Consider the following 13341-nt stretch of genomic DNA (forward strand, 5'->3'; position numbering starts at 1 on the left):
CCAGATCCTACTACAAAAGCCTATACTCAACAAAATTGGAAAATCTGGATGAAATGGGCAATTTTCTAGACAAATACAAGTTACCAAAGTTAAATCAGGCCTAGATAAACCATCTAAACAGTTCCATAACCCTGAAAGAAATGGAAGCAGTCAAAGTCTCCCCACCGAAAAAAATTCCAGGATAAGATGGTTTTAGTGCAGAGTTCTATCAGAATTTCAAAAGAGACTTAATGCCAATTCTCTATAAACTGTTCCACAAAATAGAAACAGAAGAAACATTCCCAATTTACTCTATGAATCCACAATTGAACTCATACCTAAACCTCACAAAGACCCAACAAAGAAAGAGAACTTCAGACCAATCTTGCTTATGAATATCAATGCAATAAAATTCTCACAAACCGAATCCAAGAACACATCAAAACAATTATCCATCATGATCCAGTAGCTTTTATCCCAGGAATGGAAGGATCGGTCAATATACAGAAATCCATCAATGTAATCTACTATATAAAAAAACACAAAGAGAAAAAAACACATTATTATTTCACTGCATAAGAGGTCATTTGGCAAAATTTAACATCCCTTCATAATAAGTCTTGGAAAGATCGGGAGTCTAAGGCCCATACCTAAACATAGTAAAAACAATATACAGCAAACCAGTAGCCAACATGGCCTCCATATTTCAAAGATACCAAACAACCAATACATATGCTACTGTTTAGGAAACTTGAGAAAATCACATACAGTAACAAAAGATCCAGGACTTGAACCCAGGCATGTTGTCACCCTCAGTTCACTTCACCATATGCCTGTCACCATGGCTACACAGTCAATGTGGTTTCTGACTCCAAAATCAATATCACTTCTTGGATTTTCATTTGTAGACAGAGCTGCCCTGAAACTGACTCTGCCTTTTAGGGATAGGAGTTATAAAAAAACGTGTACTAAAGAATCATGTGATTCCTGGTTGACCTTGCCACTTACAAATTCTGCAACCCTAAGCAGATCTCCTAACTTTTCAAGGACCCTGTTTGCTGAACTCATTGTTAATCTCCACATTGTGGGGACTTTAAAACGAGTCGTGGTTTCAAAAGAAGTGGAAATCTTAGCCCTCTCTCAGCCTTCCTGCTCGGCTTATCAGTCCAAACACTGTGAATGTAATTAAACAAGCTGAGCATATTTTTGTTTCATAATCCATATTGAAATTCAGCATGGAATCTGGGCAGACTTCATAACCAGAAGCACATGGCCTCCATTCGCCACACTGGCTCCTACTGGGTTCCCACTCTATTTTTTCTATTTTCTTGCCTGATCTGAAGTATCAGCCTTGGATACACAGATTCTGGGTAATTTGCCTTGGCTTGAGACTCTGGGTATGGGCTCTGTCTCTATTTAGGACTCTGTGTATCAAGCTAAGTTCTTAGTAGAGCTGTTTCCACCTCTCCAGCACTAGATACTTACAGGAGCTTCTAGCCGTCATAGACGGGTGGCTCTCTAGAGCTTAGATAGGAGATATGACTGAGAAGAACACCCTGCCTCCTGCAGACCTTTCTCTGCTGAACTAACTCTATGCCTAGCTACAAAAGGAAGGTCTTAGGTCTCCACCACATCTGGCTGGACTGTAGCTTCCCCTCCAGTTCAATGGATCAGGGACCTTGAATGAGTCCTATTGTTTCTGACCATCCACTTAAGTGGAACTTAGGTCCTTTCTGATTATGGGCAGTGTGCTCTTCTCTGCATGGCTGCTGGTCAATGTGATCTTGCTGGTGCTGCGGGTGCACTCAGGGCCTTGGTCCTGTGGTCCTTCACCCCTGCATCACTCGTATTTGTGTTCTAAGTGCCACTGTGTGACATGGCAGTAAACAAGATGCTGGGCAAGTGTCAGACATTCCAATCATTCTCACTGCCTATCAGCAAATCCAGAGTCTACAGGAACTGCTGCCTGACCCAGGCAATCATTTATGTGAAGCCTCTTCCTTCATGCTCTTTTTTGTGCTGGCCTACACATGGTAGGTGCTGGCTATGGTACTGGAGTGCCAGCTGTCTTGAACACATCTCTTCTTCCACTCAAGCCACATTACCCTGTGCTTGGGGAAGTGCTGGCAGTGCTGGTTATGGATGCCTTCTGCTTGGATTTCTTCTGTCTCCAGTTTGCTGGCTTCAGGAAGTTCATGCAGAACTATCCAGGAACTTGGTGCTTCATCCAGATGGTCCACAAGAATTATTGGGATGCTTATTTGGATTAAGACTATATTTTCATCAAAGCTACCCTCATTAGTATCCTGAAAGAGAAAAAGAGAATGGGACACTAGGGATCTATTCCAGAACTTACCAGCTGGGCTCATAGCACCACTACAGAAGCCCACAAACATGACAAAGGTGAGGTCACACAGGGGTCATAAGAGCATCCTGCTCCTTTTTAGAGTACTTCCTAAAGTCTTATCATACCCATACAACCACAGGATTGTTATAACCAGGGTCACAGGGAAGAAATAAAGAAAGACTTTCTATAATTCAATGAAAACAAAGATGCAGCATACCCAAACTTTTGGGACACAAGAAAAGCAGTGTTAAGGGGAAAAATCACAGTACTGAGTGCTTCCATAAGGAATCTGAGGTTATCTTAGCCCCGCAACTTAACAACACATCTGAGGTCTCTAGGACAAAAAGAGGCAAACCTACCTAAGAGAAGTAGATAGCAGGAAATACTCAAACTCAGTGCTGAAATCAACAACATAGAAACAAAGAGCTAGATACAAAGTGTCAACAGGAGCAAGAGCCGGTTCTTTGAGAAAATCAACAAGAAAGATCAACCCTTAGCCACACTAAGTAAAGGGCACCAAGACAGTACCCAAATTAACAAAATCTAAAATGAAAATGGAGACATAACAACAAAAACAGGAAATTAAAAATTCATCATGTCTTACTAGAAAAGCTTATACTCAACAAATCTGGAAAATCTAGATGAAATGGATGATTTTATAGACAGATACCATGTACCCAAATTAAATCAAAATAAGGTAAACTATCTAAGCAATCCCATATCCCCTATAGAAATAGAAAGAATCATTAAAAACCTCCCAATGAAAAATTCCCAGCACAAATGAGGCCGTTGGTTCTCTAATCTGGAATGAGTCCGCACAAATCATCATTGAGACGTTGAAGACAGGTGATTTTGGTTCTAACCATAGCACTTCAGGATACTTCCAAACCTTTTCATCTACAGGCCCATGAAACAAAAGTTACTGCAAAGGGTGTGGAACCACACATTGTAGGCCCATGGAATCACAGTGTACTAGACATGTCCAAGCTATTGGACCCTGTATAGTCAGGCTGGTCTACTTGTCTAAGAGCTGTGGTGGCTACCAGGATTCTAGTGAAAGAAGCAGAGAAGTTAACTCTGGGTTAGCATCTTATACTTACATTCACCCCATGCAGTTGAGACTCTTCTCAAAGGAACACCAGAACCCTGGCTGTTTAATGCACGTGTGAAACAGTAGCAGGTCCTATTTCTGAACCATCCTGGAGTCTGGTTTGAAAACCCCGCTGGCATCAATCTTGCCAGATGATGACCCACATATGCTCATCAGTAACTGTATGAGGAAACAAACATGATGAAAGAGATCAGTCTAGTACTAATGGAAACCCCCAGAGTCTGATGCAACACTCAGGATGGGGGGGGAATCATTAAACATGGAACCAGGTACACAGGGGCTTCAGCCATTATTACAACAGAAACGATTTGGACCTAAGACTTATAGCCCAAATATATGGTGAAAAAGAAGACCTGTTATCAAGTATCAGGACGCCACTATGCTTTAGTTACTGCATATGTGGATGTTATGATCTATAGGAAAGAGGGCTTATCACACCTGGTGGGAAGGACATTGATAACAAAGGGGGATTCTTGGCTCTCCTCCAAACTATTTGCCTTCCTTTATGAGTTTCTTGCTTTCAATGCTGAAGACATAGACTTAATGACTCCTTCAGGGCCAGAGGTAACATGGAAGGGTGCTGTGTGAAGATCTATGACCTATGTACCAAGCAGCAATAGGTACGATGCATGAAGCATCAGGGGCAGGTTGCCCTCATTACTAATAAACAAAGTCAAGCCCATGGAACCATCCTCCACCTTATTCAGGCACTCTACTATGTCTCATCAAGTTGTTCTGTGATAATTTACAAGACTTTTCTGGAGTTAGCCTCTTTCAAGAAATTGCATGATTGGCAAGCAACCCCTCCTACTCAATTACAAACTGCAGTTAATTAAGATAGATAGGCTGAACACACATTACACACCTACAGGCCATTATGCTAGAGGTTTTCTGTTTGGGTGCCTACTTGACAGGAGCACAGAGCTTTGAGTTATATAGTCAGGGACTGTAGCTCATTTGCTTTGTAGGGGTCATATTATGTCACAGGTAGGAAGCAATTTGCAAGTTTTAGTGCCCACTGGAATTGCAAAATGAATGGTTCTCATTGTTTTTTTGGGGGGTGGGCACAGGGCAGGGGGTTGGTACGTTTTCTTTCTCTTTTCCCTGCATTGCAAATGGTCTCTTAACCCAGCCTAGACCTTGGTTCACAATGACAGAGCCTGAGTAACAGCTTGTCAGTCCTGGTTCATGTCAGTGTTGCTAGGGTTCTTTCCTGGAACTTCTATTCAGGAGCTGACTGGATGAACAGGGATGTGTGAAGAAAGGCTTCTCTCTGGCTGAGGGTCAGGGTGAAAGATGTTAGGCTTCAAAAAAAAAAAAATTCTCCAACTCTCTCAACCTAGTCTGCAGAAGAAGCTGCTCACTAAGCGTTTTCAGTCCCTAAGGGATGGATAGCACAGTCCTGGGTCTCACTTGAAACTTTAGCTTTTTTACATTCAATGGATCCTCCAGCATTGAGGTCTCCCTACTGCTTCCTGCTCACTTATGATTTCTGGTGTGTCTGGGGGAGGAGGATATGCATGTCTGTGCCAATATGTATATTGGTGGTTGTGCTGAGAGGCCAGTTAATTACATGTGGTTTTGCAGTCTTTCTGCAACATAAGCCCTTGAGCCCAGGTCTCTCACAAAATCTGAAACTTCCTGCTTTGGTTGAGCTATCTGACAAGCATCTTTGAATCATCTGTCACCTCTCAGCAGAGCTCCTGGTATTATTTGGTCTCAAGTCACTGCTACAAGGGTAAGCTACTCATAGAGAGGAAGAACATGGTAGCTCTCTCCACATTTTTACATATTTTATTGTTTTTGGTTTTGTTGTTATTGTTGTAAAAACCACTTTATTAACATGGACAAAGCCAATGCTGTCTGTTCCAGGTGTCAGACACATAACGTGGCCCACTGTGTTTTCTCATGAATTTCTTGTCATTAGGCTGAAATCCCTAGGGAGAGGAAGGAGGGTGTTGGTGACCCAGGATGGGTCTTATCCTACAAACCTAGGCTCCACGTAAAGCACAAGTGAGTTTTCCAACCCAATAATACTTATTAAACAAACAGAACCCATATTGTCAAAACTTAAAAGTGAATAATTTCATTTTTAGCCCATCCTACCCTTCCCAAAACTTACCATGTGACCTCAGATTCCACTTCCCAGTCCTTCCCTCATTTGTTACAACTTCCTATCCCTGGGTTGGTTGGCCCACCCATGTGAGGAACAACCATGAAGCAGACATGTTACTCTTGGAACCAGAGCAGGATATGGGGCACAAAGGGGTGCTCAACAACAGCTGCACATATGAGACAAAAGTTGTCTCCAAGGTTTTGGTGGTCCTATTTAAACGACCCTTAGAAACGTGAACACCAGCCTCTCATTCTCAAAAGGGAGTATGAGGCTCTTAGAGGGAAGAGGGCAGGAGTCCAGGAACCCCAGCATCACATAGGATGGTTCCCTAGTCTGGTGGGAAAGCGGTGGGTTTGCTTGACTGATCACTGAGGCCATCTCACCTGGGTTCTTATAACTGGCCATCTGCTGGTCTTCAGAATCCAGTGGCCCCAGAGACCAAGCTTCTTCTAGAATCTCCAGATCTGGGTCCCTCCATGACCCAGGGACTTTCACACAGCACTCTTCCTCTCGCCTGCCTACCATATGGTGACAGCAAGAGGAGCAGCTGCATCTCAAACACTCAGGTCATGGGGACAGGCGCCCAGGCTGGAAGTGACCTTCCTGGGTACTTCTGCAATGGCCTCTCCCTCTGCTCCACCTCCCAGGCTGCCAATACTACCTAACACTCTAGGCAGAGGAGCTCCTGGTCCTGTGACCACCACCCCTTCCAGCTCTATGGTATGGAGAGATGTCTAAGGATGTCACTTCTGGAATTATCTGGGACCCGATATGGAGAGGTCTCTAAGGATGCCACTTCCAGAATTATCTAGGACCCAGGTCATCCCTCCTGCTCTATGGTGTCTCATTCAGAGAGGCTCTGGTCCAGCCTTCTCCCAGGACAGAAAGAAAGGCACCCATTTTATTGTTTTGTAATTAGAATCTTTTATAATAAAAAGTTTTAAAATATACCTATTATAAAAATAAAAGGTTAGACTTCTTTGCCTTTCCTGTACTGAGATAACACCCTGGAAATTCATGGTGTGTCTTATTGGCTTCACCATGAGGATTCATGAAATCCTACAGTGGATCCCTCTGCTGACATTGGTTTGCTGAGTGTTTCGTGGACATGACTTTGCTTTAGGACACTTCCCCCTCACAGTTTTGTCGAGTGCTGCATTTCAGAGAAATGATTGCATGCTAATTCCCTAGCTTGCTTTTGAACATCATTAGGGATGTTTTAATATCACATGAACTGTAATGTGTTGTAAAGTTCATGGATAATAAACATGACTAACTGGTTTTTTGTTGTTGTTGAATCATTCAGATTTATTGACAGGACAATGGGAACAGAGTTGTTGAGCACAAAGGACTTATAGTCAGTATTTATCCTGAAACATAAAACCAGCATTTGATAAGAATCATGAATACTGGATACTTGAAATGCACTTCTCATCTGTAGGTATAATACAGGATAAAGAATATGCAGTCTCTGTGGCTCAGTTTGTAAATCACTCTCTTAAGTACAACTCGCCTGAATTTGTTCATTTGCATAAATTAAACAGAATGCTGCCCGTTGGATTATATATTTTAGGGCTATCGTACACACGTTGCTTATTTTCCCTTTGGAATGCATTATTGCTCTATCCATGAAAGTCTTATATAACACTATATTTTTCTGGATTCCACACTTGCCTTGATCTGGCAATATTTGATGGTGAACAAGGAAAAGTTTAATGAAGGCTCTCCTACATTGTCACATTTTCAGAGTTTCACCAAGCACAAATAGTTGACATTATCTAAGATTTAAACATTGGATGAAGGATTTCACAAGTTTTTCGTAATTGTACTATTTCTCTAGTGTGGAACCTCAAATGTTGCAAAAAATACATCCTGGATAAAATATATGCCACATTTTTCCCAAAAGAAAAATCTTTCCCCACTAAAAAATTTAAGATGTTTCCATTGACCTGAAATGAAGTCAAAGATATATCCCCATGCATTGCATCTGTTAAGTTTCTCACCAGTGTGAACTCTCTGTTGCATTCTAACAGATATGCCAAAAGTAAAGGATTTACACTTTAAATACATTTGAAAATTTTTCCCTCATTTAAGTATTCTCTAATAAATTTTAACATGATATTTCTCAGTAGAAGATTGTCTCATTTACTTCATTCATAAAGTTCCTATACTGTGTAAAATCTCTGATAATTTCACAGACTGATATTGTGGGTAATGCATTTGTCACAAACACCTTATTTGTAAGGTTTCTCTCGTGTATGAATTCTCTGATGAGCACTAAGATATGATGGTTGGGCAAAGCATTTTTCACATTCTCTACATTTGTAGGGTTTTTCTCCTATATGAAGTCTCTGATGACTTCTCAGATTGCATTTATCAGTAAAACATTTGTCACATTCACTACATCTGTAAGGTTTCTCTCCTGTATGAATTCTCTGATGAATTCTTAGCTTTCCTTTTTCAGTAAAGCATTTGTAACACTCACTACATTTGTAAGGTTTTGCGCCTGTATGAATTCTCTGATGAATATTAACATGCGATTTTTGAGTAAAGCATTTGTCACATTCACTACATGTGTAAGGTTTCTCTCCTGTATGAATTCGTTGATGAATTCTCAGTCTGACCTTTTCACTAAAGCATTTGTCACATTCACTACATTTGTAAGGTTTCTCTCTTGAGTGAATTTTCTGATGAATACCAAGATTTGATGGTGCAGTAAAGCATTTGTCACATTCAGTGCATTTGTAAGGTCTCTCTCCTGTATGAATCCTCTGATGAATTCTCAGATTGCCTTTTACAGTAAAGCATTTGTCACATTCACTACACCTATAAGGTTTATCACCACTATGAATTCGCTGATGAATACTAAGATTGAATTTTTGTTTAAAACATTTTTCACATTCACTACATTTGTGAGGTTTCTCTCCTGGATAAATGCACTGCTGACTTTGAAGACAGTGTCTCTGGGTAAAGCACTGGTCAGGTTCACTACCTCTGTAAGAATTCACTCCACTATTGTTTTTCGTCACCAATGGTTTATGTTTAGAGAGAAAAACCTCATCAAACTCTGTATTTCTATTGTGTTCTTTCTTTCCCATGTGGATTCCTTGATTGAGACTAATGATTGAACACACATTAGAACCATTTGCACATTCTTTATACTTGCAAACTTCTTCAGTGTTCCCAGTTTTAGGTATTCTTAGGTTTGAGAATTGAAGAGATGCATCTCTGGGGTTAGTTTTATGAGGTGTACTTTGGGTAGATTCATGAATCCTATTGCTGAGTTCATTGCATTTAGAAGACTTCTCTTGGGTATTCACATGCTCATGGACAATGTACAGTGTGTCTTGATCCAAGACCTTCTCATACATTCCACATATGTGATGATTTTCAACAAACAATAGATTGTTGTAATTCTCTAACATCGCATCCATGTACAATGCCCTCTGAGCAAAATCGAGACATTCCCATTCCTCCAGTGAGAAGTCCACAGTGACATCCTTAAAGGTTAACAGACCCTTTCAGTTATGTAATGCATAATTTTGATCAAGAAGAATAACATAAGTTCTATCAAGTCTTCTTCCTTCTAAGACAGCATTCCTCAGCTGATCCCCTGTTTTCAAGTCTCACGTTGCCAATCTGTAGCCGCCTGCGGCCACAAGTCAACTGGGTTCACCTGAAAGGGGGGCTGGGAATTGAAGTGGGAAGGAGGGCGAGAAGAGATGAGGCCAAGACAAAGTTCTCTGATCAAGGCCCCCGACTAACTGTTTTTTAATGGTGCTACCAGGGTCTTCTGAGAGGGAGCCAACGTCGGTTTAGAGAGCAGAATATGATGTTTCGACTTGAAGTTTTCTGGAGGATTTTCTTAAAACCCTCTTTCTTAGTATCTTGAATCATGTGGGCCAGCCTATCTGTACAGAGCTTATAAATTATTGTAGGATCAGCAAGTATCTGCATGAGAAAAGTTCCTGGCACAGAAATAAGTACAGGCCTGAGCAGCAGAGCCTGGGTTAGTCTAAGAGCCTACTACACAGCTTAGGTCCAACTCCCTTCTCAAGTGACAGGAAATGTGCTGAAACATAGCAATCTTTGGATTGATGTGTGTGTCTCTGTGTGTGTGTGTCTGTGTGTGTGTGTGTGTGTGTGTCTGTGTGTGTGTGTGTGCACGCGTGCTTTTGTCCATGTGTGTTAGCAGTTTTATGTTGTGTATTTCTGTATTGGTAGGTGCTTGTTTTAGGTGTTTGTAGTATGGTTACTTGTATATACAAGTGTGTATTTAGGTACGTCTCTGTGTGTGCATCTGTGTATCTGTGTGTGCATGTACGAAGGCATGAACTGTGTGTTTCTGAACATATATATACATATTTATATGTATCTATACATATACAGATGTTTGGTCAGCAAACACCTTAAATGATAATACAGTCCAGCTTTAATGAGAAAGTACTCTATCAGTTCACTTTGCATCACAGAAACATCAAATACAGTAGCAGGTCATCATGCCTCTCCACCTAACTCAATAGAACAAAAGGAGACAGATAATGGTGTAAAGTCAGATATTCAACAGTTGGTAGAGAAAAACTATTCATCACTATTGAAACTGGTTATAGAACAAATCTATTTATCTATATTGAAATCATTTGTAGGAAAATAAAAGACTGTGGTACATGGAGGTGAGTAGGAGGCTGCTGTGTCAAATCCAAGAGCCTGAGAGTCAACAAGGCTGGCTAAGGGTCCATGTCCCATCTCTGCTCTTCTCTATTAGCAGTGGTATCATGTCTTCCTTCATTAATATCCCTTTTACAGTTCAGCGCTTTCCCTTGGGAAGATTTGTATACCACACACACTTGCTGATTATAGTATCTCTTCAGTGAGCATGGATTTCCTGGGAGATGGATTCTCTGGGGATTCACAGATGGAGGGGTTCACAAGAGGAACCCAGGCAGATTCCTGCACTCTAGATAAAATAACAGCCTTCACTTGAATGGTGGCTAGGCTCCCTAGAAGGCCTCTGTACAGTGCTCTATTCAGACATTGTTATGCAGTTATTTTTCAATATAATATATATGGACCATTGGAAAAATGTGGTGTTTTATTTTAGCTCCAGCACAGTGTGTAGTTCACAATTCACCTGGAAGCTGTTTATTAAATCTGAGAAAAAATTCCAGGCCCAGATGCTCTGTGGCACTTCTTCTTTGGGGATACAGGGAAAGACCTTAGCTCAAAGGTCATACTGGATTGTCCTGCTGAATAAGCCTGGTGTTTGCTGGATAGCTGACAGACAGGTCCTCACCAGGCCTTTATGTCTTCCTCCCCTAGGTCTGAAATCCTCCAACAGAAACTCAAACAGGGCACAGAACAGGTCAAGATCTCCGGCAGACACAGTTCTTCACCAGGAGCACTGATTGTGCAAAGCAAGTGAACCACCATTTCATCTCATCCCTATAACCATGGCAATCTTGTGCTGCATTTTCTTACTTTCTTTGGGTACCTATATGTCATAAAGGTCTTTATTTTGTCTAGCCTCTGGTCCAGCAACAGTGCATGTTTGGAAGGTTTCAGAGAAGTGCTGAGGGTCATTAAGATCTGCTGGTCATCCGGGAGGGGCCTGAGAATGTAAATTTTGCTTGTCCTCATGGGTCATCCAGAATAATTTCATGCAGATCAGAAAAGAGAATTTTAAAGACTTTGAGGTATTGTCTGTAACATGACTCCTGCTTTGCCTTGCAAAGACTTGTCCAACAGCACCCTGCCCCAATTGGGGCATAGCTACATTCATCTTGAAGACATTATTACCATTAGTCACAGCCTTTGCACTATATTTCTAAGGCCATCAACAGACTGTAGGTCTCTGTTGCAAAATCTGCAGCAAGAGAATGCTGCTTACCTTAAGAATTGTGTTTTGGTTTTGGTTAGTTTTGATTTCCTTAAGTATATAATTTTCTTTCTTTTCATTTGAAGTTTTGTTATTTATTTTGTTACTATAATTAATTTGCTGTTTTGTTAAGGCTATGTAGTATATACTTTGATTCTCCTACTTTAAGCTTGTATTGAATAAAATTAATGTATTCTTATGAATCAAAACATAATCTCTAATTTTTATCTCCTAAGAACCTTCTGTATTCATGTGTGGTTCACAGTCTTGTAACACTAGAAGTATCAGGTAGGAATGGACCTCTTCAAGTGTAATGTGGCTTAGTCTCCATTATTCGTTCCCAGCCAGTCACAGCTACACAGAGAATTGTGCTTTTGATGTGGATAGTGTGTCAAAATCTGTGGACCTAACTTCATGATGAAAAACGTATCCATGCTGTATCTTTGTGGTCATAAATTCAGCTATGTTAAAATGCACTACTCTGTGGATGCTCATCCTAAGAAATAAAATTCACTAAGGGAATATCAAAGAAATCAGTAACCACAGAGCTGCCTCGTTTCCTTGAAAGGTAGCATCACTTATAACTGCACAGCAGAGATCATGAATTCCACGATCTTTTGGCAGATGTTAGGATTTTTGTTTGTTTGTTTGTTTGTTTTGTTTTGGTGGTGGTGTTGTTCTACTGATGATGAATTTTGTTCTCTTGGCCTGGACAATGTATTTGATGATATTTTTAATTTGGTTAGGGCGTTGTTTCTGCTTTTGCATTATTTCCTTTATGTGTATGGGTGTTTTTCTTGCTGTATGTCTGCACACTACATGCATGCAATTCTCCCGAGGCTAGAAGAGGTCAGTGGATTCCACCTGGAACAGAAGTGATGGAGGATTCTTAATGTCACTCTTTAGATCTTCTAAGAAACAAAGTCTCAAATGGATAAGCCATCTATCCAGCACCTGCCTGGACTTTTGTCTTTCCTTGTGTGGTGTATCAGCTGCACTGGATCACACCCAACCAAAGACAGAAGATTCTTGAGACCTCTAGGGTCACATACTTGGGGTAGGCATGCTCAGTGTTTAAACTCTGAGGCCTGCATGTAGGGCATTAGAGTGGGTTCCTGATTGTGCCTCAGGATCTCTTTTTGTCGGGGTTGGAACAGATCTCTCCTGTCTCATTCTGCATGACAATGCAGATTAGGCTTTATTGGATGAATTTCAGAATTGAAAACTCTCTCAAAGGTGGAGGTGGTAAATAAATCATGTTGAAGTACAATCAAAACAGTGTTTAGATTAAGCTTCAGACAAGCCCAGGAGGATGGAACCTGCAGCAGAGGATACAATCTGTGATGGTAAATATTTCAGTTCAAGGCTAGCAGGGAGAGGGATGGTAGATGTTGCCTGTATCTTTGCTCTACCTACTGCCTTTACTCTGGGTAGTGACTGTGCTACCAGGCCCCTCCTAGCTTCCCTTAAATCTGAGGCTAACACAAACACAAACACACACCCACACAATTTTACAAAAATACTTCATCTCAAAAAGATTAGGGCATCACATACCCACAATGACCTTCTATTCCTGAGAGTATAATGATCTGTAAGTACAACCAGAAGTTAGAAATGTATAAGGTATTCAGTGATTAGTGACAGGCTTTGGTCCTGGCTGAACCCCAAGGTTGTACCTAGCATTCCTGGCCTGCTTGCCATGCTATTTTCTTTCCCACCAGCCACATCTGCTGCTCACTGTCATCATGATTTTCTCCAACTCTGCACAGCAATTGTCCTGTCATCTCCTTAAGCTTGGAAGTCCTACTGAGATTTGTTGAAGGTTTCCTCTTTTTTGGGTCAATAATAAAAGGAAGGTAGTCTAGAATAAAACCTGCAATGGGATCATCTCCAGTTAGCTCTCCTTTGTGCCA

At 41.0% G+C, this 13341-nt stretch overlaps 1 protein-coding gene across 1 annotated transcript; it reads right to left on the bottom strand.

The window, feature by feature from the left end:
* Positions 1 to 7787: 7787 nt before the first annotated feature.
* LOC117718267 (uncharacterized) lies at positions 7788 to 8987 on the bottom strand. The gene has a single exon (XM_076911174.1). The coding sequence runs from the start codon at positions 8985 to 8987 to the stop codon at positions 7788 to 7790; it is 1200 nt and encodes a 399-aa protein (XP_076767289.1).
* Positions 8988 to 13341: the final 4354 nt, after the last annotated feature.

This window comes from Arvicanthis niloticus, chromosome 12 (genome assembly GCF_011762505.2).
Source record: "Arvicanthis niloticus isolate mArvNil1 chromosome 12, mArvNil1.pat.X, whole genome shotgun sequence".
Taxonomy (NCBI): Eukaryota; Metazoa; Chordata; class Mammalia; order Rodentia; family Muridae; genus Arvicanthis; species Arvicanthis niloticus.

Coding starts and splice junctions, on each gene's coding strand:
- LOC117718267 (XM_076911174.1), bottom strand. CDS start 8,987: ATGGATGCGATGTTAGAGAATTACAACAATCTATTGTTTGTTGAAAAT.